Genomic DNA, 20,347 nt, shown 5'->3' on the forward strand with positions numbered 1-20,347 from the left:
CCTGTTAAAAGGGTTTTTTGTAGTTTTTCCTTACTCTTGCTGAGGGTTAAGGACAGAGGATGTCACACCCTGTTAAAGCCCTATGAGATGAATTGTAATTTGTGAATATGGGCTATACAAATAAATTTGATTGACTGATTGATTGATTCTGATCATTATTTAAGCATTAGTGTTAATTTTTCCATTGATTGACATATTAATAACTGCAACACAAATACATAAAGTAATAACTAGATCATTGCAGGAAAACCTTTAGTGTATGAACTTGAGAGGAGAAAGATCGTCACCCACCTTTCAACTTACTCCTCAGAATCAGAATCAGAATTATTTGTATTGCCATGTATATTTGCACATACAGGAAACTGCCTTGGTGTCCTTCAGCCCCTGCAGAAGACTGACAGTGTTGTCTTGTCTCTACAGGAAGTGCAGGGGCTACATACATTTATCTCGAATCATATTTTTGAATTAATAAGAAGAACAATCCATCCGCACATTTAATTCCTTTAATATTTACAAATTAATTGGCTTTTTGAGGGCTTTACCTAGTCAAATTCTTACCAAAATTTGCAGAAAATTAGAAAGTGATGAAAATGTATTAATATCAGCAGGATTAAACAGATATTAAATGTCTGTTCGTGATGCAAATGGAAAAGTAGATTTATAAAAGGCCTGTTGGTTTCATATCAACATCTTCCACGATCCATGTCCTCTGTAGATCCGCCAAATGCTGATCTCGTCACATCTCGCGATAGTTCCTCACTCACTTCTTCCGCCCCGACAAAGACGAAGGTAAGGTCCTAAAAGCTCACTGTTTAAAATTACTCTGAGGTTTTATCCGTTTAGGTCCTGGTGCTGAGAGTTAAATCCCCGAAACACACATGATTTAATCCACTGCAGCGTGTTTATACGTCTGCTAGCTAGCTGTGTTTGGCTAGCAGCAGCTGCAGTGACAGAGGCGGTGTGAGTTAGCTTGTTCACATCAGCGCTCAGGATCTGATCTGAAAACATTTACGAAATGCTTGGTTAAAAAGACACCGAGTTATTTATATGGGTTCAATTACTAACACTGAAACGATCACTTACTGAATCGATGCACATCTGGTGATTTGCAGATGTTAAACAGTCTCCAGATATGAGCACAGCCAAGATTAAACCACTTTGTTTTATAGTACCGTCTATTCGCGGTATTACGGTAAGAGTGTGTAAAACGGATTTCAGAATCAGAATAAAAGGATTTTCACACATTTTTACACTGATAATCGACATGAAACGCCTATTTCTGACATCAATATAATTATTCTAATATGTAAACATCTCATTCATTGTTGCACATTTAGAACTAATAAGGTAAAAAGGATGAGTCCTAAGTCCTTGATCCATTTTAATATACGTGTGTGCTTAATCATTTAGAAATGACTGGATATATTTACATACAATCCCCTTTATTTATTTTGAAGAAATCAAAGTTTCAATTAAAACAACCCTGTATTAATAAATGAACAAAACAAGTATATCGTTCAACAAAATAAAATAATAATGGATGGGTACCGCAAAACCAAATGTTTTTTTATAAAATAATTCAAAGAAACTTTAAAAAAAGAGTCAGAAAAGAATAAATACAGAGATACACACAATGAAATTCAACTTCAACAACACTCATTGAAATAATAAAAGTAGAATTTGGTCAAATTAATGAATGAAATACATAAGGATGAAATGATTTAAGCTACTGACTCAGCCTGCTATATTTCCTCAGAGCCTAAGTGCTCTTATTTCAAAAGCTCTGTCTCCCTTTAAGAGGCCGCTGCCAGAGATACTTGTACAAGTAGTTAATTCAATGTTAATAAAATGAAGTCAGTAAATTTTAATCCACACAAATGTCCCCTTCACTCAGTCGTTTGCTCTGTTGCTCTGGTTTTTCTCCAGGAGCAGAAGGGATCGTCTTCGAAGATGCCTCAGAGAACAACAGCCGTTCATTCAGACTCACATGAGCAGAGCATCCTGAGCAAATTCGACAACCTCAGGAAACGGGACCTTCTGTGCGATGTCACGTTAGTTGTGGAGGACGTGCACTTCAGGGCGCACAAAGCTCTGCTGGCAGCGAGCAGCGAGTACTTCTCCCTCATGTTCACATCGGGAGATCACATCAGCCGGTCGACCTTTACACTGGGCGGGATGGAAGCAGAGATGGTCTCCGCGGTGCTGGAGTTCATCTACAGTGCACGCGTGTCCCTGGAGGAGAGTTCCGCTGAGCAGCTCCTGGCCACGGCTCATCTCATGGAGGTCGGCGACCTTGTCAGAGCGCTCGCTGAACTCACACGCTCTGCGGCAGGGGTTAGAGGTGACAAGGCCAAGGTGCCCGATCTGTCCAAACGCAAAAAAGGACGACCAAAGAAAAATGAGGACGTGTCAGTGAAGAAGCTGGAGGACTCTGAGGAGCGTCGGGCTGGAGATGTGGACTTGCTCGCTGAAGGCGATTCAGATTATAACCCACCGGGGCCCCAGAGTCGACAGAGCAAACGCAAAATCAGGCCTCCAATCAAGTACAAGAGTTACAAAGTGGACCAGGAGACAGCGGTGGACAAAGAGCCTAAGAAAAGAGGGAGGAAAAGAAAGTATCCAAACACGGAGCCTCGATGTGAGGACTGTGACAAAGTGTTTAATAACCACCACTTGCTCAAAATTCATCAAAGAACTCACACAGGTAAACACGGAAAGTATTAGGGTAGGTTGTCGGTTTTAATCCAAGACACACAATTCTCCTTTCTGACTACATTTTATCACAAATTATGTTTTATTGTTATAGTTTAGTCCTTTATTCCTGTATGGCCTTCAACACATAAGATAATAACGTAAGATAATCCTCTTTTTGTCCCACAAGGTTGGAAGTTGAAGAAAGAGGAATAGTGAGAACAGGAAGCAGCAGTATTAACAAAAATAAGCGACAAATCAATAAGTTAACATGCAATTTACACTTGAAGAAATATACGAATATTAATGTATAAAAGATAGATAGATAGATAGATATCACTGGAGCAATGGTTTGTTTCGGGTGTTTAATCCTTTTAGGAGAGAGTGGTGAGTTGACTGATCAAATGATGTGTGTATGACTCTGCTGCTGATGCTGCACCTGCCACCTGTATGTTCACCAGTGTAACTTCCCTGTATGTCCCTCTGCTCCCTCAGGAGAGAAGCCTTTCCGGTGCCAGGTCTGTGGGAACAGCTTCACCCAGAAGCACACGCTGCTCGTTCACCAGCGCATCCACACCGGAGAGAAGCCGTTCGTTTGTACCATCTGCTCCAAGACGCTGTGCACCAAGCACACGCTGCGAGAGCACATGAACCTCCACAAAGGTACGATCGGAGGAGGCTAGTGCTCTGTGTTATATTATGGGGTTTAATCTGTTAGTGTTTCTCTTGCTGAACTGTATGTTGTTGTCATTTCACCCGTGTCAACAGAGGAGAAGTCCTTCAACTGCGATAAATGTGGAAAGACTTTCACTCAGAAGAGGCAACTTAAGAGTCATTACAGAGTTCATACAGGTGAGAATCAAATCCATTCAGCAGGTGAATTCTAATGTCACTTTAAAGGCTCAATAAATTATATCTCTTTTTTTAATTAAAGGGAAATCGTGGCCGGAATGTGCTCAGTGTCATCACAAGTTTTTGGACACGGCTCAGCTGAAAAAACACCTGAGAACTCACACAGGTAAAATCAGATCTGTGGATAAATACTGAGACGTTTAAAACTCAAGTCATCGCACTAACAGCAGTGTTCACGTGAATAATGTGTTCACAGGGGAGAAGCCTTTCACCTGTGAGATTTGTGGGAAGTGTTTTACAACCAAGAGCACACTGCAGACCCACATCCGCATTCACAGGTGAGAAATGAGTTATGGGAGTTTGTCTTTGGTGTAAGGACTACATAATATTTAGAGCAGCTATACTCTATGTATATAATTTAGCAACTAAAGATGAAGACAGATGTTTTTCTTTGGTTGTTGGTGAACAAAAACCGAGCTAAAATGAGAGTAAGTACTTCTATTGTTAGGTGGGCACAAATATGAAATCTTGTTTTGGTGCTAATTTCAAAAAATACAATTAGAATAACAAATATTTCCATTTTCATTTATTCAACTTGTCCATTTTACATTAGGATTTCCTCATCGTCTTCAGTCAAAGTTTCTCCATGCAGTTTATTTTAAAAGTAGCCGTGAGTTTTGTGGAGCGATGAAATGAACCTATAACTAGATAAATAAAGGCTTTATCTTCAGTTAAAACCAGTGACTATGTGTGTCTTCTTTTCCAGAGGTGAGAAACCATACGAGTGCCCCATCTGCCACAAGTCCTTCTCAGACCCCAGCGCGAGAAGACGACACGTCACCTCTCACTCCGGAAAGAAACCTTTCACCTGCTCCTCCTGCAACCTGTCCTTCACCCGCCTGGACAATCTGAAAACTCACACCAAGACCCACAGGAAGGAGCGAGCGGCGTCCACCGAGTCCTCGTCAGACACGGCGGCAGAAGCATCGGCCGCACCTCAGGAGGAGGTCCGCAACATCCTGCAGCTTCAGCAGTACCAGCTCCCCTCCGGCTCCCAGCAGGAGATCCAGCTGGTGGTGACCGGAGATATGAATAACATTAACTTTGTGCCGGGTCAGGAGCAGGAGATCAGCATCATCACCACAGAAGGGGAGACGGCAGAATCGTCCGACTCCCGACTCACCCTCCTCACGCAGCCGTCGGGACACATGCAGAACGTGGCCCTGGTCGCTCAGGGCGCCATGGTGGACCACGGCCCTCAGATCCAGACCGTCAGCATGCTGGAGGGACAGATGACGCACCCGTCGGAGCAGATGCATGTCATCACTCTGAGTAAAGAGGCGATGGAGCAGCTGCAGTCCCACCACGGGCCCCCGCAGCCCCTTCAGATGGCACAGCGCCCCGTGCCGCAGCTGCAGATGATGCAGCAGCCGCTCCAGCAGCTGGCCGTCTCTCAGCTGGGCAGGGAGCAGCACAGTCAGGCCATTCACATCAGCAGCCAGAGCGGCCAGCCCATCTCCATCAGCCAGACCAGCGAGCAGATCTCCAGCCACCACATCCAGGGACAAACCTTTCAGATCCAGGCCGGAACCGTCTCCTACCTGTACACCACCGGGCTCCCGCAGGAGAGCTGAGGGCGCCCGGCTGACGGAGGACGTGAATGTGACTCTGAGGAATCTAATATGAAATATGCTGCTACAGTACACCAGTATAACAGACTGGTTTTTACTGCTTTTCCCCACTGTAGAGCAATGGATTTACAATCATGTTCTTGTGAGAGGAAATCCTGAGAGGAAAAATAAAATAATATGCAACTCTGGAAATTATTTTTGAGGCTGATGTTGATATTTGAGAATAACAAAAGTCAGTGGAAAACATTTCTCTTGAGTTCACATGCAGTTTAATGATCACACACGAGTATCCATACATTACATTTTCAATCTGACTTTAATTAGCAAACATTTAAAAAGAATTTGGTGACATTTTGCAACATTAAAGAACATTTCACAATTTAGAACCAACTCCAAATAACTTGAACAGAAAGTTCCATGTCAGACGTGTGCAGCTTAAAACAGTGGTAGATTTGGTTTTTAAAATAAAATGATATGATAAGATGATACGTGAAATAAGATGAAAACGAGAAACACGCTCTCAGGTGTACATCTTGGCTTTTTGAAATAGAGTTCATTGGACTTCTTTCAGACAAACAATTAATCAGCAGCATTTTGCATTTTAGTCGGTTGCTAGCAGCTGGAAAAAGTTGCTCAACAGCTCCATGGCTTCTTGAAATTTCCCCCGGGGGGGAACGTTCTGCTCCTCACAGCTCTGGTAGTAACGTGTCTGTGGTCAGGACGCGCAGGCGAGACGGATCCTGGAAGAGAAACAAAAAACACTGCCCGTGTTTATCCAAAGACAATGTTACTGAACCAAAACAGAACATCGGCAGTTTGTAGCATGTATTTCTCTGTTATTATACAACTATCCCAAGTCCCTGTTACAAATCTTCTACAAACTCTGTATTTATATCTGTAGAAACAATAGAGGAGCTGAAAACCAGTTTCTGTTATGTCAACTTCACATTGAGCTTCTTCGCTCACTTCTCGACAGAACACGTGGGAGTTTGAACTTTGGCTGAACCCGGTTGTTTTCTCTCTGTGTGACGCTGCTGGAGTCTCACTCACTGCTGTGGCTCTGTCTGTTCTCGTGTTGGATCGACTCCAGGCTGTGTCCGCTCTCTGGTGTCTGGTGGCAGAGTCCTGGAGCGCTGCAGGGTTGGTGAAGCTGCCGAGCTGCAGGGCCGAGTGCTGCCGACTGACCCGGTGCAGACCTGAGACAGACACGGAGCAGAGGCTGAACTCTCTAACTGCAGGAGGAAATATAACGATCATAGATATTCAGATCTCATCATGACAAGTTATGAGCGTCTGGATCATCTCATTTTGCTTCTGATCCGCATGAGCAGCTTATATATTCTATAATATGTGGGAAGAAAGTCTCTCTAGTGCTCTGAGATAGAGGTGTTGTCGCTCTGTGCTGGTTTCAGTACCTGCTGAGGGACTTCTAGAGCTCAACCTGCTGACTGACAGCGTGAAGCACGTCCTGCTTTGCCCTGTGACAGACACAGAGAGAATTGGGAATTACCTGAAGCAGATGGAGAAACGTGTAGGACAGGAAAAACCATCCAGGGTGTAGAGACCAAAGTTTGTACCTGCTGTAGAGGTGCGCCTGGAGAAAGCTGCCCCCACGTCCTTCACCTGGTGTTTCAGCTTCTCCACCTGCTGGAAAGCTTCTTGTTTGATGCAGCGCTCCTGCTGAAGCTGCTCCTTCACCTGCACAGCCACACATATAGTTTGATTACTTGACCTTTAAAGTTTGTTTTTTTTCATCATGAACTATTATTAACTTTATTGACATGAAATTTGATACAGATTTTCCCAGAGAGTGAATCTTAATAACTTCCACTGACTTTTCATCACAATCACATCACAATATCATCTTTTTTTTGTAGTTCCTTGGCCCTTTTTATTCTTTTAGTAGCTCCTCATACTGATGAAACACTGATAATTCTCCATATGATTAAAAGTCATGAACCTTTTTATGAGGCAAAAATCCTAATCCTGAGAGCGTCCTCTTCACCTCAAGCACTAATATACAAAGAGTCTATAAATCTTTTAATCAAAATCAAAAGTTCTTCACTCTTTAAATCATTTCAATTATATATGCATATATTTATCTGATATATAGCCTTTACCTTAATCATTTAATGCCTATTTTTACTGTTAATTGAAAAGCAAATGTAGGTGAAAATGAACTTATTAGAAAAAAATTATGAAATCATCAGAAAATCCCTTTTATGCTTTACTCATTAAAGGTCTTAAAGCTACAGAAGCTGGTGTATCACATGTGTCCTGCTCTGATCTCTGGAGTCTGTTGCTCTTCGACCTCACCTGTCGGATCTCTTTGGCGCTGCGGTGTCTCTGTAGCTGGCTCATCCTGCCTCCTCTGTCCAGCTGCTGGCTGAGATCTCTGAGCTGCCCGTCTCTGTCCTCCACATCAGCTCTCATCTCCTCCAGCCTCTGCAGGCGATGCGTCTCCAGCTCCTGTCTGCTGCGAGCCTCCCGTGCAGACTGATGCCGGGCCTCCTGCAGCTCCTCCGTCTGAGAGCAAGTGTTACAGTGTTTGGAGTGAATACGACCATCATAGTTCCTCTACAGGCCATGTTTGTGCAGCAGTGCAGACTCCCCACCTTCCTGCCGAGCAGCCTCTTGGTTCGGCTGCACTCGGCCTGGCAGCTGTTCAACATCTGCCGGGCGGCTTCCAGCTCCTCCTGCAGGAGAATCACCTCCTCCTCAGCAACCATCTTCACCCGGAGCGCCTCGGTGCGACTGGTGATTTCACTCTGGACACAAAAGGGGAAAACTACAGTTGTAATCACTGTGATGCTCTTTTAATTATAATTTTACTGATAAAACTGTTATAATAATCATATAAAAGGAAAAATGATACACTAGGCCTATATAATACATGCTTTAATGTTTATGTTTATCAGAAAGGCTTTTAGGTACCAGCCTGGCTGCTAAAACATATTATTATTATTAGGGCCCGTGCACTGACAGGAACTGACAGACAGTGAGGCCCTTTACCTCAGATCAGTTAATTAGAAAATAATAATTAGATTATGATATTTTATTGAAAAAAACAGGTACTATAGGCATACATTTATGTTTATATATGAGCATTTATGAATTAAAAATCTAAATAAGATCACATAATAGATTAAAATCTATAAAGTGAGGTGGAACAGAAAAAATAAATAAAAAAGGTCATGACAATTTCAGTTCGAAATAGAAATGAGGGATGAGAATGAAAGTATTTTTTGACATACTTTTTCTTACAATTATAAGACTAAAAACAACTGACAACTGAAAATCTTATGTTTATCATTTAACATATTTACATGTAATATTCAAATGTTCCCATTCTAGCTTTAAACGTATGTGATATTATATGAAAACTGACAGCGTTTGCTTTTCATTTCCCTCCTGAAGTGAATATTGAGCTGCTTGCTGACCTGCTGAGTCTGAAGCAGCCGCCGGTGAAGTTTCCCCTGGTCGACCACCTGCCGCCATCGACTCAGAGCCGTCACTTTACAGAGCAGAGCCGTCAGCTGACTGTTCTCCAGGCTCAGCTCGTGGACTTCTTCCTTCTGACGAACACATCATCGGGCACATTAACGTGTGTTTAAAGGTTAAAGGATAAACGTGTCTTCTGATGTTTTTGTCGATTTTGAAATCATCAAGGTTTTCTTTCTGTTTGTACCCTTGACTGTGTGAGGGCGAGTCCCTTGTTGCCTGTGGTGCAGCCGCATTTCTTTTTGAGTTTGATGATTCTGTCGACTCCCTCCGCTCGGATTCTGTTCACCATCACACTCACATCCTGCTCCACCTGCCAGCGGCGCTCATCCAGTCTGACCTGAGATCCACACACACAAACATTTCAAACAAGGAAGAAATATCACAGGACCCAACAGTCAGTGATGAATAATGAACTATTTAATCTATTTTATTAATTTTCCTTTTGAAAAGTACATTTTAAAATATTAAGAATGTGAAACAAAAGTCAGCGTGGAAAATTAGGTTCTCATTATGTATCTGAGTCACTAGAAAAATTACAGAGCTACACAATCTTGCAAAATTGTAGACTTAGTTTGTAGAAGAGGTTTAAAAAGAAATCAATATAGTTATATATGAGAAACCTTTGTTGCCTGAGCAGACCTTTACTTTATTCATTCATTCTAGGTAAACATGTGCAGGATAGAATTCCTCACCTTGAGCTGGAGGCAGGTAGAGAAGAGATGTCGGACCAACGGGTCGTAACGCTCTTTAAACTTCAGACCGAGTCGTTCTTCCAGAGAACGCTTGTCCTCTTGGAGGTGAGCGACTCGAGCCTGCAGAGCTGAGATCTGCAGCATCAGCCCGCGACATGAAACCGACACCTGGGCCACAGTAACTCACAATCATTCATTTGTAGGAACACGTTTGTTTGTGTTGAGCTCAACATACAGCTGCAGGAATGTGGTTCACCCATATCATTATCACCACAAATATTTGGAAAAACAGAAACTCAACCGATTTAGATACAGACATTAGTTTAACTACATTCGTCACCTAGTTTTATTTCCCTCTGGACGAACTGACCAACTCTGACATCCTTAATATCTCTGAGTAAAACTTAATTTCCCAGCTTTCAAGTTGACCATGAAAGGAGAAACCTCACTGATGAGAGCTGTAGTGAATGTGAGAGCTCCACTGAGAGAATGAAAACCTGCTGTGAGGATTTAGTTCCCTCTCTCTGTCGTTCGCTGCCTTATTGTTAAACACAGAGTTTATGGTTCTTACCTCTTGGTAAATGTTATTCGTCTGAGATTCTTTAAGATTCTTTAAATCCTGAGGTTAAAATGGAAAAAGGAGATCAATTCAGAATAACATTCTATGACACAGCAAAGATTCAACATGTTAACACAAAGATGTTTCTGGCTCAAGGTCATGCAGTCAGGTATTTGTGCATGAAACATTACTGTTTGAATAGCAAAATGAAACAGGTCTACTCGTAACAGAGCAGTGAAATGCACAGTCGAATGTTTGCTGAGGTGAAGAGCTGCACGTGTACTTGTTCTTTCTGGTGCAGCAGCTGAGTCTGCTGCTGCAGAATTTGCTCATAGAAGTGAGAGTAAAGCAGGAAGCTGCGGCGCTCTCGCTCCATCAGAGAGGAGCCGAGGTGAGTTGAGCACAGCCGGAGATGATCCTGAGAGAGCGTCAGCTGGAAGAAGAGACACACGCAGGAGGATTAGTGTTTGGCACGGAAACAGAAAGAGGTGAGGAGAAGAATATGATCTCCTGTTCTGGTATTGTGAGTGAAGGTCACAGTGAATATGTAATACAGCTCTCAATGTGATGTAAAGTGATGCTTTTGGTTGTCATTGTCAAACGAAAGGAAAGAAGGAAATACCGAAATCTGGAATTCTATGTCTGTATTTCTTAAAGATAGTAAATAGTACAAGCAGAGTCTACAATGTTAGTGTTTCCTGTGTGGTTGTTCCCTACCTGTCCCTCCAGCTGCTCAGCTCCTTCCATCAGCTGCTCCATGAAGGCCTCCACGACCTGCGGCCGCTCGGGGGACACGCTGTGCTTCAGTGAGCCCCTTTTCCACAGCTCTGAACAAACATGGAATCTTTTTATCGAAACTGCAGCTCTGTCATTTTCTCTTCTGCTTATAGGGGGACTCTGAGTTACCTGTAGGGAGACACGTGTCCTGACGGGTCCGCTCCGACAGCACCAGGGTCAACTCCCGGTGGAGCCTCCTCTGCACGGCCCTGATCATGTCACACTCGGTGATCTCCAGCAGGGTGTGAAGCTGAGACATTTTACCAGGTGGTGAGGTTTTGGTATTAAGACATGAGGCTTATGATTGTGTGTGTTTGTTGAGGTCGTACCTGCCAGGTTTTCACGTCAGTCTCCGAAGCTCCAGCAGGGGGCAGGAGAGCCCGGCTGCCAGAGATGAGGAGCTCGTAGTCACGCTCTTCACCCATTTGTCGAGCCAGGGCTTTCATACTGGGGTGAAAGACTTCAGCTCTGCAAAGCAAACACAACTTTAAATACGGTATTGAATAAATAATGAAACAATGAACATTTTGGGAACAGGCTATTTCTCAGAGAATAATTCATGTTTAGTGAAATCCAGATCTGGTGAATTTGAATTGGGTTTTACAGGGGGAATGTTGGGCCTTTTGTGTTTGTTAGTAAACAGGATTACACAAAAACTACAGGACAGATTATTACCAAACTTGGTGGAAGGATGTGTTGTCTTGGATCCTCATGCAGAGAATCAGGCACATTGAGGGGAGTGATATCTATGATTGTGTGAAATTTGGAGGGGTTTGATTGACTTCTGTGCTCTGCTGGGTAACAATGTGGTTCTTAAAGCTCTTGAGAAAAATAACAAATTTGAAAACCTAGAATTTCAAGACATGTGAGGAAGTAAATTTGCTGATAAACAATCTAGGATATGGTGAAAATTCCAGAACAGCTACTAAGGGGATCATTGCAGATGTCGTTTTAACAAAGTGTTTTACTAATTGTCACATTTACAGCCGCTTAAATCGACTAGAATCCTGACTGTACCTGTAGAGGTTGACAAACTGCTGATACAAAGCGGGTGAACTGAATATCTCGGCCCCCAGTCGTCTTCGAGCCCAGCTCTCCTTAAAGACCTGCAGCTGCTTGGTCAGCAGGAGGAAGCCTTTCAGCACACGCTGCACTCGGAGCGGATCCTGAGGAGGAGGAGGAGGAGGAGGAGTGGAGTTCTTCTCTTCCACTCCAGAGCAGCTTTTGTCCTCCGGAGATGAAGACAAAACATAGTTAACGTGACCTGACGTTACAAACACAACAGTGTGGGTTCATGACCATGAGCGGCCTTGTGGATACACACTTTGTGTTCACACATAATCCCAGCTGTGTAATTGGCCTGGTTAAGCGTGAATTTTCCGTCACAACTTATAAACAGACTTTTACTTCATTAGGTTTCCCATCGGGCAGAAGGTCATCCGTGTTGCCATGGAGACGGACGGGCTCTGCGTCTCCTCCGCTGTTCAGGACGTCCTCCATGAGCAGGGCCACGCCGAGGACCGCCCCATTGGTCTGCAGTCTGCTGCAGTCCCTCAGACCACTGAGACACAGCTGCACACAGACACAATGCACACACAAGTCGGCTTTACACACAGCACACACACAACTCCTCTGTTTAATCTCCACACGGACACAACACACACACAACTCCTCTGTTTTACACTCAACACAAACATGACTACTCTGTTTTATCTGCACACAGACACAACACACACACAACTCCTCTGTTTTACACTCAACACAAACATGACTACTCTGTTTTATCTGCACACAGACACAACACACACACAACTCCTTTGTTTTACACACAACACAAACACAACACACACACAATCCCTGTTCTGAATACAATAAACTGTGTTTGTCTGATCGTGTCTGTATTACATTTAGGAAGGGAGGTTTCCCCCCCCTCAGCTCTGTCTGAACATGTGAGAGAACATATTAGCTGTTGCACACCTGCATGCAGTACTCGATATGTGGTACGTCCCACACACGTAGAGGGAACAATCCATGACAGGCTATGAAACTTCTCCAGGGGAACATCCTCTGAGCCTTAAGAGAGAAAATGTATATTTTTTGACATGATATGATAAGATATATTATATGACATGATATATGATATATGACATGATTTGATCTGATGGTAATGCAAACGGACCCGACTGCCTCGGGTCTCTAGAGGTTGAGGAACAGGCAGCGTGATGCTGAACACGTCGGCCTGGATTCCGTCACCCAGCAGAGGAAGAGCAATCATCATGTTGTCACTCACACTCTGGTAAGAGGCCATGTCACCAGCCGAGAGGAACGCCTCCCTGAACACAACAAACACATGTTACAAGGGGAGAAGACCAACTGTTGATTTAAGATGTTTTTACTTGCTCATTGGTTTGTTTGTTTGTTTGTCAGCAGGATTACGCAAACATTAAAGACCAGATTTCCTTCACAAAACTTGGTGGAAAGATGGAGAAAAGAACCCCTTAAATGTTCCACACGTGTTTTTATACTTTCTCAACCAGGAGGTTTTCCCTCTAACAGATGATGTTGTTATTGCAGCTCAGACGCACTGACCTGATGAGGTGTCTGACCGCCGTGTCAAACTGCAGGAGGAGAACCTGCCTGCGAAGCTGCAGCAGACGACCCACTGACTCGGGGCTGCTGGGATCAGACAGACGCTCGACCTGACACTGGATCTCCTGCAGCGCCGCTCCTGTAGAGGTAATGAGATATCTGTGATTGATGAATACATTGCTCTTTAATTAGACAGTGACCGATGATGGTAATGATGCTTTAATCGATATTAACAAACATTAAAGGTCCAGTGTGTAGAATTTAGTGACATCTATTGGTGAAGTTGCATGTTGCAGCTGATCACCCCTCACCTCACCCTTCCCTTTCAAACAAGAAAGGGGACGTGTGGCAGCCTTCAGTTGGAATAAAAACTCAAAAGGTGTTTAGTTTGTCCAATCTGGGCTACTGCGAAAACCATGGCGGCCTCCATAGAGAGGACCAGCTCCAGAGGTAAATATGAAGTATTTAAATATAACATAAATGATAACACACTAGTGAAAACATTGCTAGGATTATTTTATATTTAATTTCTGCCAGTAGATCCCTTTTGACTAGATCTTACACACTGAACATTTCATATTAGTACTGGTCTGTGATGGCTGTGATGCTTTATTGGAAACATCCACCCACCAATGCCTTCAGCTCCGCCCCAGTCGGCCACAAGACGTGAGCCTGGGGCCTCCTGCAGCTTCCTCCGGCTCCACGAGTCTTCTGTGTTCCCGAGTCTGGAGAAACTCACCAGGTAACAAACGATGTCACGAAGAGCTGAGACTATGAGCAGGGTGTGATGGAGAGCAGCAGCACAGGCCTGTTGGAGTAAGAGCCACAGAGACAAATTATAAACTATCTCAGATTAACTGATAAAGGATTTAAACTTTCAGAAAATGATGTGACAGTGGGGTAAAGACACTCATGCAGTTTCTGACTTGACAACATGAAAACATGTAGAACACAGACAGACCAAGCAAAGTTCTCAGCTCTGTGGTTCAACCCCCTTCTCTGGTTTATATTGCATGTTTACTTATTAGTACTTACCCTGATGTTTATTTTTTGATATTTTTGATCTTATCATATCACTTGCTGCTCGGATGTATTAATAATTTAAGAGTCTCACCGAAATCTCCAGCGTTTTGAACATGTGCAGCACCTCAGAGAAATGAGGGATGACCCACAGGTTCAGGAGAGCTTTTCCGTCTGCAAACAACAACGTGCTGCTTGAGAGGAAGAAGAGATTTCAGATAAAAAGTGAAAAAAAGTTTTACAGTTTTTTACATAAGTAACAGTCAACATTTAATAGCTGATGTTTTACTCTCCATTTAGATATCCTCCTCCAACTTTTATAAGATTCGTTATGTAAAAATTATCTTGAATATAATATAGAGTTGTTAAGTGTTGGTCTCCAGATGAATATTTTTCACATGTGAGGAGATATTCTGCTGTTTTGGGTTTTATCTTTATTCTTTATTGACATGCCGGCTCTTAACCTGTTTTTAAATCATTGCTTTAAACTGATTATATAGGGAACCCTTTAAATGTCTGACTTTTAACTGGTTTTAATATGATTATTTTCATATTTTTCAGATGAATAACCGATATAATCGAATTGAAGCGGGTTGTACCTGGGGTCAGGAGGAAGTTCAACCCCTGAATCCACTGTAACTTTGTGTGCCCTGGTTTGTTCCATTGTGAAGTGAGACCGACGGACGGAGGGGACGTCGTCCAATAGAGAAGTTAAACTGTAGTAGTATTCAACGATCTGCGCTCTGACACAGTACTGAGATATCCGTGTGCTGAACCTGTGGGAATAATGACAGACACACAGATCAGGCTACGAGATGTGCTGTTAGCCATCATCTTGTTTTGTAACAGAGTGAATTAAGTTGTTTTTCACAGACTTGCCTCTTGAGAAATTCGATTATGAGGCTCCTTTTGATCTTTGCTGCTTCCTCCTGCAGAGTGAGAGAAACTCATTTGACTTCACGGACAAACGATCCCACTCATCATCCTGCTCAGCTCCCTGGAAATCTACCCACCGCTGTGTGCAACTCACCAGGGTTTGTGTGAGACCCCCCTCGGCTTGTTTCTTCTGCAGATACGAGTTCAGCATCTCGTCACGCAGACCCACTTTTTCCAGCTGTATGGACACGAAGGCCTCCATCAGCCTGCAGGAACAACAAGACCGGGTTTATGAAAGAGGCAGAACTAAAGCTAGGTTGATCAAACCAGTTTAATCTGTTTTGTAAAGTTACCTCTCCCTGGTGGTGGTGCTGGGAGTTTTCATGTCTGACTTCTCCTGCAGTTTGCCAGAGCTGCTTTTGAGCTTGGAGTCAATTCCTGTTGTAGATTTTACATCTTTATCTGAATGAAGGACTCTGTCACTCTAAAAACAAATGAGAAATGAAACTCAAAATGAAAAAACAATCAGATTGAAAGTGTCTTTAACTTAACTATTTCACATGGTCATGCCATCATTCTACTTTGTTCCATTCTAATATATTTGACCAATTTCTAGCTACTTTGTTTTTACTATTTTCTCCATCAACTTGTTTTTAAAATCAAGTTGAGGGTTGGAAGTGTTTACTCTAATCTTTTAAATCAATTTCATTTTGCTTAACATATATCCTGATCCAAAGAGAACCTCAAACTAACTCAGGTAACGCTCTTTGTCAACCTTTGTTTAAATTAACAAATGAGTATAAATATACAGCAGCAACAACAGGAAATACTTCTCTGTCATATGTATGTACTGTGCTTGAGTAAATGTAGCACCACTATTAAATACACACCTCCGCTGATGAGGTCACACTTTCTGCCCAATGGCAGAGACACGCCACTTTCACAGCGCTTATCAGGGCGTTCTTCTGGGTCACCTGACAGGCCAAGGTCACCTGGAGGTTCTCAATGCTCTGAGTGTTCATGAGCTGTGAAAACATAAGAAAATGGGTTTAAAAAAGCCCAGTTTTATTGGTTTATTTTCTACATTTATGTTGAAGATCCAACGCCTCATTTGAACGTACACGACTGACCGCCTCCTCCGAGCTGAAGCTGAACCTCCCGACCTGTTCCTCGTCCAGCTCCTGGATGCTCAGAGGCAGGTGGGAGGGGCTGAACCTGCAGCAGATGGTGATCCACTTTTAAAAACATACTTCAGTGCGGAATGTGGAAAGGCAGAAATACAAGAGCGCACGAGCAGGAGCCGAGAGGTAAAAACACGAAAACATCGTTTCCTGTTGTCCGTCAGAGGAACAAGTTGAAGAGTACAGTTTCTTAATGAACTCTTTAACACAGAATATGAATGAAACTCTCACCTGGACGTGTCTGTAATGTGCTGTCTTAGATTTACTAGTGGCTATAAGGCGTGTGGGTGTTTTATTTACCTGTCCACAGACGAGTCATCCTCCAGCGCCGCCGTGATAAAAATAGGCCTCTGCTCTGTTTGGTCTTTTTGTTCAGCGACATCAAACGGCAGCGGCCTCAGATGCAGGTGGAACTCACTGAAGCCGAGATCTGAGGCCACGTTTCTGTACAACCTGGACGAAAACACTGGAACGTTACAACGTGACATGATACTGACCTTCATTAACCACTTATTAGCAGTGTCACCAGGCCAAATAAACAAGGGGAGAATTTTTCTGATCACTTTTAGGACTTTACACCATGGTGACCTTTCTTTTTAACTGAGAAAAGGTGTTGAGACAGACATTGAGAAGAGTCTGCTTAAATCTTGGACCTCAGTCGAAATGTGAAAGAACAAAAATAAGATTTTAAAAATAGACATTTTTCATTAAAAAAAAAAGGTCCGTCCATCATTTAAGTAGAAGATCATTTATATAGAATTAGGGAAAAGGGAAAACTTAAAAAGAAAAATGGTTTTCTGGATAATCAGAACAAAAATAAAGACGGAAAAATAAAAACAAGGATATTGAAGTTTAGATGAATATCATAAGTAAACGCATACAATCTAAACATCTTCAATGTCAACTTTTCATTGTCATATCAGGGCTCCACCCTGATGGGACTGAGATCTTTACTGTGCCAGATGTGCCGTCTCTGAGGCCGACTCCAGCAGCCGATGTCGGACGGTGACGAGCTCCAGCAGCTTGGAGAAAGTTTCCACTGCGTACGAATGCTTCTCTCTCTCTCCCTGCATCCCGTCCTTCTCCTCTGCAGACTCCACCAATGACAGCCCCACGTTCTGCACCAAACCTGGGTCCTCGAAGAACACACCTGAGAACAACTGAGGACAGGACAGCAGAATGGAGTAAATCTGTTCCCTTTCTTTATGTGACTTGCTTTGCAAAGACTCCAGAGAAATTAAAAAGACCTACATCCTTCTGTATCTGAGAACTGTACGAGGCTCCAGGTGAAACCAGGCTGTTCCAGCTCTGCAGGGCCTGATGCAGGAGCTTCTGCTGCAGGAGGAGTTTGTGGGAGACGCTGGTGGCTCGGTGCAGCTGACAGAGCTCCGTGTGAGCCTGGACTAAACCCTGATAGACCGCGGAGGCCAGGCAGAGGGACGGGTGAACCTCCAGGAGGCACACGTTCATTAGTGCAGGGCTGCGAACACAAGAAGGTAAAAGCAGAGTCATGAACTTCTAGATCTAGAGGGACGTTCAACTGACTTTTCTGATCACTTACCTGCTGCCCCCGACGGAGACCATGTGTTTGGGAACGTAGTTCAGTGGAAGACCGAAGTCCTGAGTGGAGCCTTTACGATCTTCTCTCCAGATGCGTTGGAGGTACTGCCTCTGGTTTTCAATCTGATGAGGTGAACAACACAATCTGTCACAAAGATTCAACTCAATCAAACTGCAACACAACTGCACGTGAACATAGCTCGATCTGTGGACTTTCTATTTTCACCTGATTATCCAGGACATTTTTGATGAGCTGCTGGTGACTCCTCAGACAGTCTGTCTCAGCCCTGTAGACCTGAGCAAAGTGATCCTGGGTCAGGTCCAGCTGTGGTCGACTGTGCATGATGTCGGTGACGACTCGGGCCAGAGCAAACCTCTCCTCGGCCCCCGCTGTGTGCTGGTAGGCCTCGCAGTAACAGTTTAGGAGCTGGAGATAAGAAGAGGAAACAGTAACTAAAGAGTTACTAAATGAGAGGACGGACAATGAAGAGATATGAGAATAAAATCAGCTGTATTTTCTCTCCACCTGCACTTTGCTCTCTAAAAACTCCGTCTCACACGTCCACAAGTCGAGCAGCACTGCGACTCCGTCCACATCTGTCCCAGAACAGGAGTGGACGTCAGCCGTCTGGTTGGAGGTTGAGGCTTCCTCTGCCATTTTCTCCGTCCTGAATCTCTGGATAAAGTGAGAGCCGACGAGAAGAAGCTCCTTCTCCAGCTCGTCCAGGTCCTTCAGGGCGACGTCGTACACGATGTAGAACCCTCTCTGGTCCTGAGTGTGGACCACACGCTCCTCACAGCTGTAGAAATCATGGAGATTCTCCACCTCAGCAAAATCCATGAACTCCGAGCAACTAACCTGGAATAAGAAGAAGTCGTACAGTGAGGAATACTTTCAATCCTTTTATTTATTTGTAGATAGATAGATAGATGGATGGATAGATAGATAGATAGATAGATAGATAGATAGATACATAGATAGATAGATAGATAGATAGATAGATAGCTAGCTAGCTAGATAGATAGATAGATAGATAGATAGATAGATAGATAGATAGATAGATAGATAGATAGATAGATAGATAGATAGATAGATAGATAGATAGATAGAATAATACTATATAATTCAGATAATTTCATAAAAATATGAAAAGTTTAAATAAATGTTCAGAAATTAATTTATAGGAAATCACTTGCTTCTACCCCTGTGGTCTAATAAGCTGTTACATATGCAACTACGTGGATGAAATCATCTGAAAGAGAATGAAGGCAGAGGATGAGGTTGCAGCCAGAAAGCCAATGACCAAACAAAGTACTTTAAATGTTCTTATTTCATCCCATTAATTCATATCAGATAACAAATACCAGCTGCAGTTCCCCAAATATGTTATTAAACTTGATTTTGAGTGAGTTTATGTCAAAGTCCCTCGTACCTTGTAGTCGACAGGAGTGTTGTGGTTGAACTGGAGCGAGCCGAGACCTCCCGCCTCCCCTCCTCCTCCCCGGGCTGCGTTCATCCAGCCTGTTTCCTCCGCTGTGCTGCACAGCTCCCCCTCCTCCAGCTGCAGACCTGCCAGGTCAAAGGTCAGAGTCCTCTCCACGGAGCGCAGGTAGTTCAGCATCCCGAGAGAGACGCGCTGCGGACAAGGGAAGCCGAAGGTGTCAGAACATCTGATCGTCGCTTATAGCAAACGTCATCTATCAAACACAGACTGGGGACCTCACCTGGAGCTCTCTGAGTTTGAGATGACGCAGGTAAACCAGGGACAGGTAAGCTCCTCCGGTAACGAGAGGGTCTGAAGCTCCTTCATCCAAACGGTCATCCACACTCAGCAGCTGCAGACTGTCATCAGGAGAGAGTTTTACAAAATGCTAATGGATTTTATGTTTCTAAACTTTTGCATCACTTATTCAGGAGATCTAGAGCCAATAAGAAAGCAACGTTTATCTGTGCAAAGTTTTACTTTCATATTTTTGATGAAGTGAATGAGTTTGAACTCTTATGCCAATTCCCACAAGACCAAGTTACCATCTTCAAATCATCAAGTCCAAAAAAGGTCAAATGTATAAGAACCTATAAGGACCCAAATAATGTCGAGCATAATTTATCATTTAAAGTTATTCAATTTTCAGTCAAAATCAAAATCAAAGAAAAAACAAACAATTTGATGTTTCAACGCTTTCTGCTTCTGTATATTTTGCCTTTTTGGAATTTTTCCAACAAAGTAGATGATCTGAAGCTGTCTCCTTGGTCTTGAGGACATAATAATGAGAATTCAACCTTATTTTTGACACTTTTGAGATGAAAAGATAAAAAACGGTTCATCAAAGAAAAACTTTAAAATACTTTGTGCATAAATAAAACACACCTTTCGTTTGTTGACCTTTGACCCTTTAAACTCGTCTGCTCGCTGC

The 20,347-nt window shown here is 43.2% G+C and overlaps 3 protein-coding genes across 4 annotated transcripts; 1 reads left to right on the top strand and 2 right to left on the bottom strand.

Annotated features, from left to right (window-relative positions):
* The first annotated feature begins 716 nt into the window (after nucleotides 1-716).
* On the top strand, nucleotides 717-5,356 carry zbtb24 (zinc finger and BTB domain containing 24). Its single transcript, XM_062396585.1, has 7 exons — nucleotides 717-789; nucleotides 1,927-2,704; nucleotides 3,187-3,354; nucleotides 3,460-3,543; nucleotides 3,626-3,709; nucleotides 3,800-3,881; nucleotides 4,310-5,356. The coding sequence occupies exons 2-7, from the start codon at nucleotides 1,951-1,953 to the stop codon at nucleotides 5,175-5,177; spliced, it is 2,040 nt and encodes a 679-aa protein (XP_062252569.1). The 5' UTR covers nucleotides 717-789; nucleotides 1,927-1,950; the 3' UTR covers nucleotides 5,178-5,356.
* Nucleotides 5,357-5,437: 81 nt separating this feature from the next.
* On the bottom strand, nucleotides 5,438-15,118 carry LOC133961445 (coiled-coil domain-containing protein 162-like). 2 transcript variants are annotated; one of them, XM_062396549.1, is made up of 22 exons: nucleotides 14,915-15,118; nucleotides 14,410-14,506; nucleotides 13,926-14,103; nucleotides 13,296-13,434; nucleotides 12,886-13,039; nucleotides 12,684-12,779; nucleotides 12,114-12,278; nucleotides 11,724-11,935; nucleotides 11,036-11,174; nucleotides 10,836-10,956; nucleotides 10,647-10,756; nucleotides 10,213-10,362; nucleotides 9,942-9,989; nucleotides 9,371-9,538; nucleotides 8,863-9,015; nucleotides 8,615-8,749; nucleotides 7,790-7,942; nucleotides 7,491-7,700; nucleotides 6,752-6,872; nucleotides 6,590-6,652; nucleotides 6,225-6,406; nucleotides 5,438-5,914 (listed from the first exon to the last, which is right to left on the bottom strand). In XM_062396549.1, the coding sequence occupies exons 1-22, from the start codon at nucleotides 14,977-14,979 to the stop codon at nucleotides 5,861-5,863; spliced, it is 2,913 nt and encodes a 970-aa protein (XP_062252533.1). In that variant the 5' UTR covers nucleotides 14,980-15,118; the 3' UTR covers nucleotides 5,438-5,860. The 2 variants fall into 2 exon arrangements, with proteins under 2 accessions (XP_062252533.1, XP_062252534.1); XM_062396550.1 differs by having other exon boundaries at nucleotides 6,225-6,370; nucleotides 14,410-14,509; nucleotides 14,915-15,116.
* LOC133962042 (uncharacterized) lies at nucleotides 15,019-18,773 on the bottom strand. The gene is made up of 11 exons (XM_062397478.1): nucleotides 18,459-18,773; nucleotides 18,159-18,359; nucleotides 17,934-18,055; nucleotides 17,624-17,852; nucleotides 17,327-17,532; nucleotides 16,673-16,825; nucleotides 16,313-16,406; nucleotides 16,082-16,216; nucleotides 15,545-15,675; nucleotides 15,346-15,457; nucleotides 15,019-15,244 (listed from the first exon to the last, which is right to left on the bottom strand). Exons 1-11 carry the CDS (start codon nucleotides 18,771-18,773, stop codon nucleotides 15,146-15,148), a joined length of 1,797 nt encoding a protein of 598 aa, XP_062253462.1. The 3' UTR covers nucleotides 15,019-15,145.
* Between the last annotated feature and the right edge of the window lie 1,574 nt (nucleotides 18,774-20,347).

This window comes from Platichthys flesus, chromosome 10 (genome assembly GCF_949316205.1).
Source record: "Platichthys flesus chromosome 10, fPlaFle2.1, whole genome shotgun sequence".
NCBI classification, from domain to species: Eukaryota; Metazoa; Chordata; class Actinopteri; order Pleuronectiformes; family Pleuronectidae; genus Platichthys; species Platichthys flesus.

What these genes read in the sequence shown, in the direction of transcription:
- zbtb24 (XM_062396585.1), top strand. Translation starts at nt 1,951, where the DNA reads ATGCCTCAGAGAACAACAGCCGTTCATTCAGACTCACATGAGCAGAGC. An exon ending in TCATCAAAGAACTCACACAG is followed by an intron (nt 2,705 to 3,186) that starts GTAAACACGGAA and finishes CTGCTCCCTCAG; the next exon opens with GAGAGAAGCCTTTCCGGTGC. An exon ending in TCATTACAGAGTTCATACAG is followed by an intron (nt 3,544 to 3,625) that starts GTGAGAATCAAA and finishes TTTTAATTAAAG; the next exon opens with GGAAATCGTGGCCGGAATGT.
- LOC133961445 (XM_062396549.1), bottom strand. Translation starts at nt 14,979, where the DNA reads ATGGAACAAACCAGGGCACACAAAGTTACAGTGGATTCAGGGGTTGAA. An exon ending in CTCTAGAAGTCCCTCAGCAG is followed by an intron (nt 6,407 to 6,589) that starts GTACTGAAACCA and finishes TTCCTCCTGCAG; the next exon opens with TTAGAGAGTTCAGCCTCTGC. An exon ending in GAACAGACAGAGCCACAGCA is followed by an intron (nt 5,915 to 6,224) that starts GTGAGTGAGACT and finishes TTTCTCTTCCAG; the next exon opens with GATCCGTCTCGCCTGCGCGT.
- LOC133962042 (XM_062397478.1), bottom strand. Translation starts at nt 18,773, where the DNA reads ATGGATTTTGCTGAGGTGGAGAATCTCCATGATTTCTACAGCTGTGAG. An exon ending in GTTCTCAGATACAGAAGGAT is followed by an intron (nt 17,533 to 17,623) that starts GTAGGTCTTTTT and finishes TCCTGTCCTCAG; the next exon opens with TTGTTCTCAGGTGTGTTCTT. An exon ending in GTGTGACCTCATCAGCGGAG is followed by an intron (nt 15,676 to 16,081) that starts GTGTGTATTTAA and finishes ATTTGTTTTTAG; the next exon opens with AGTGACAGAGTCCTTCATTC.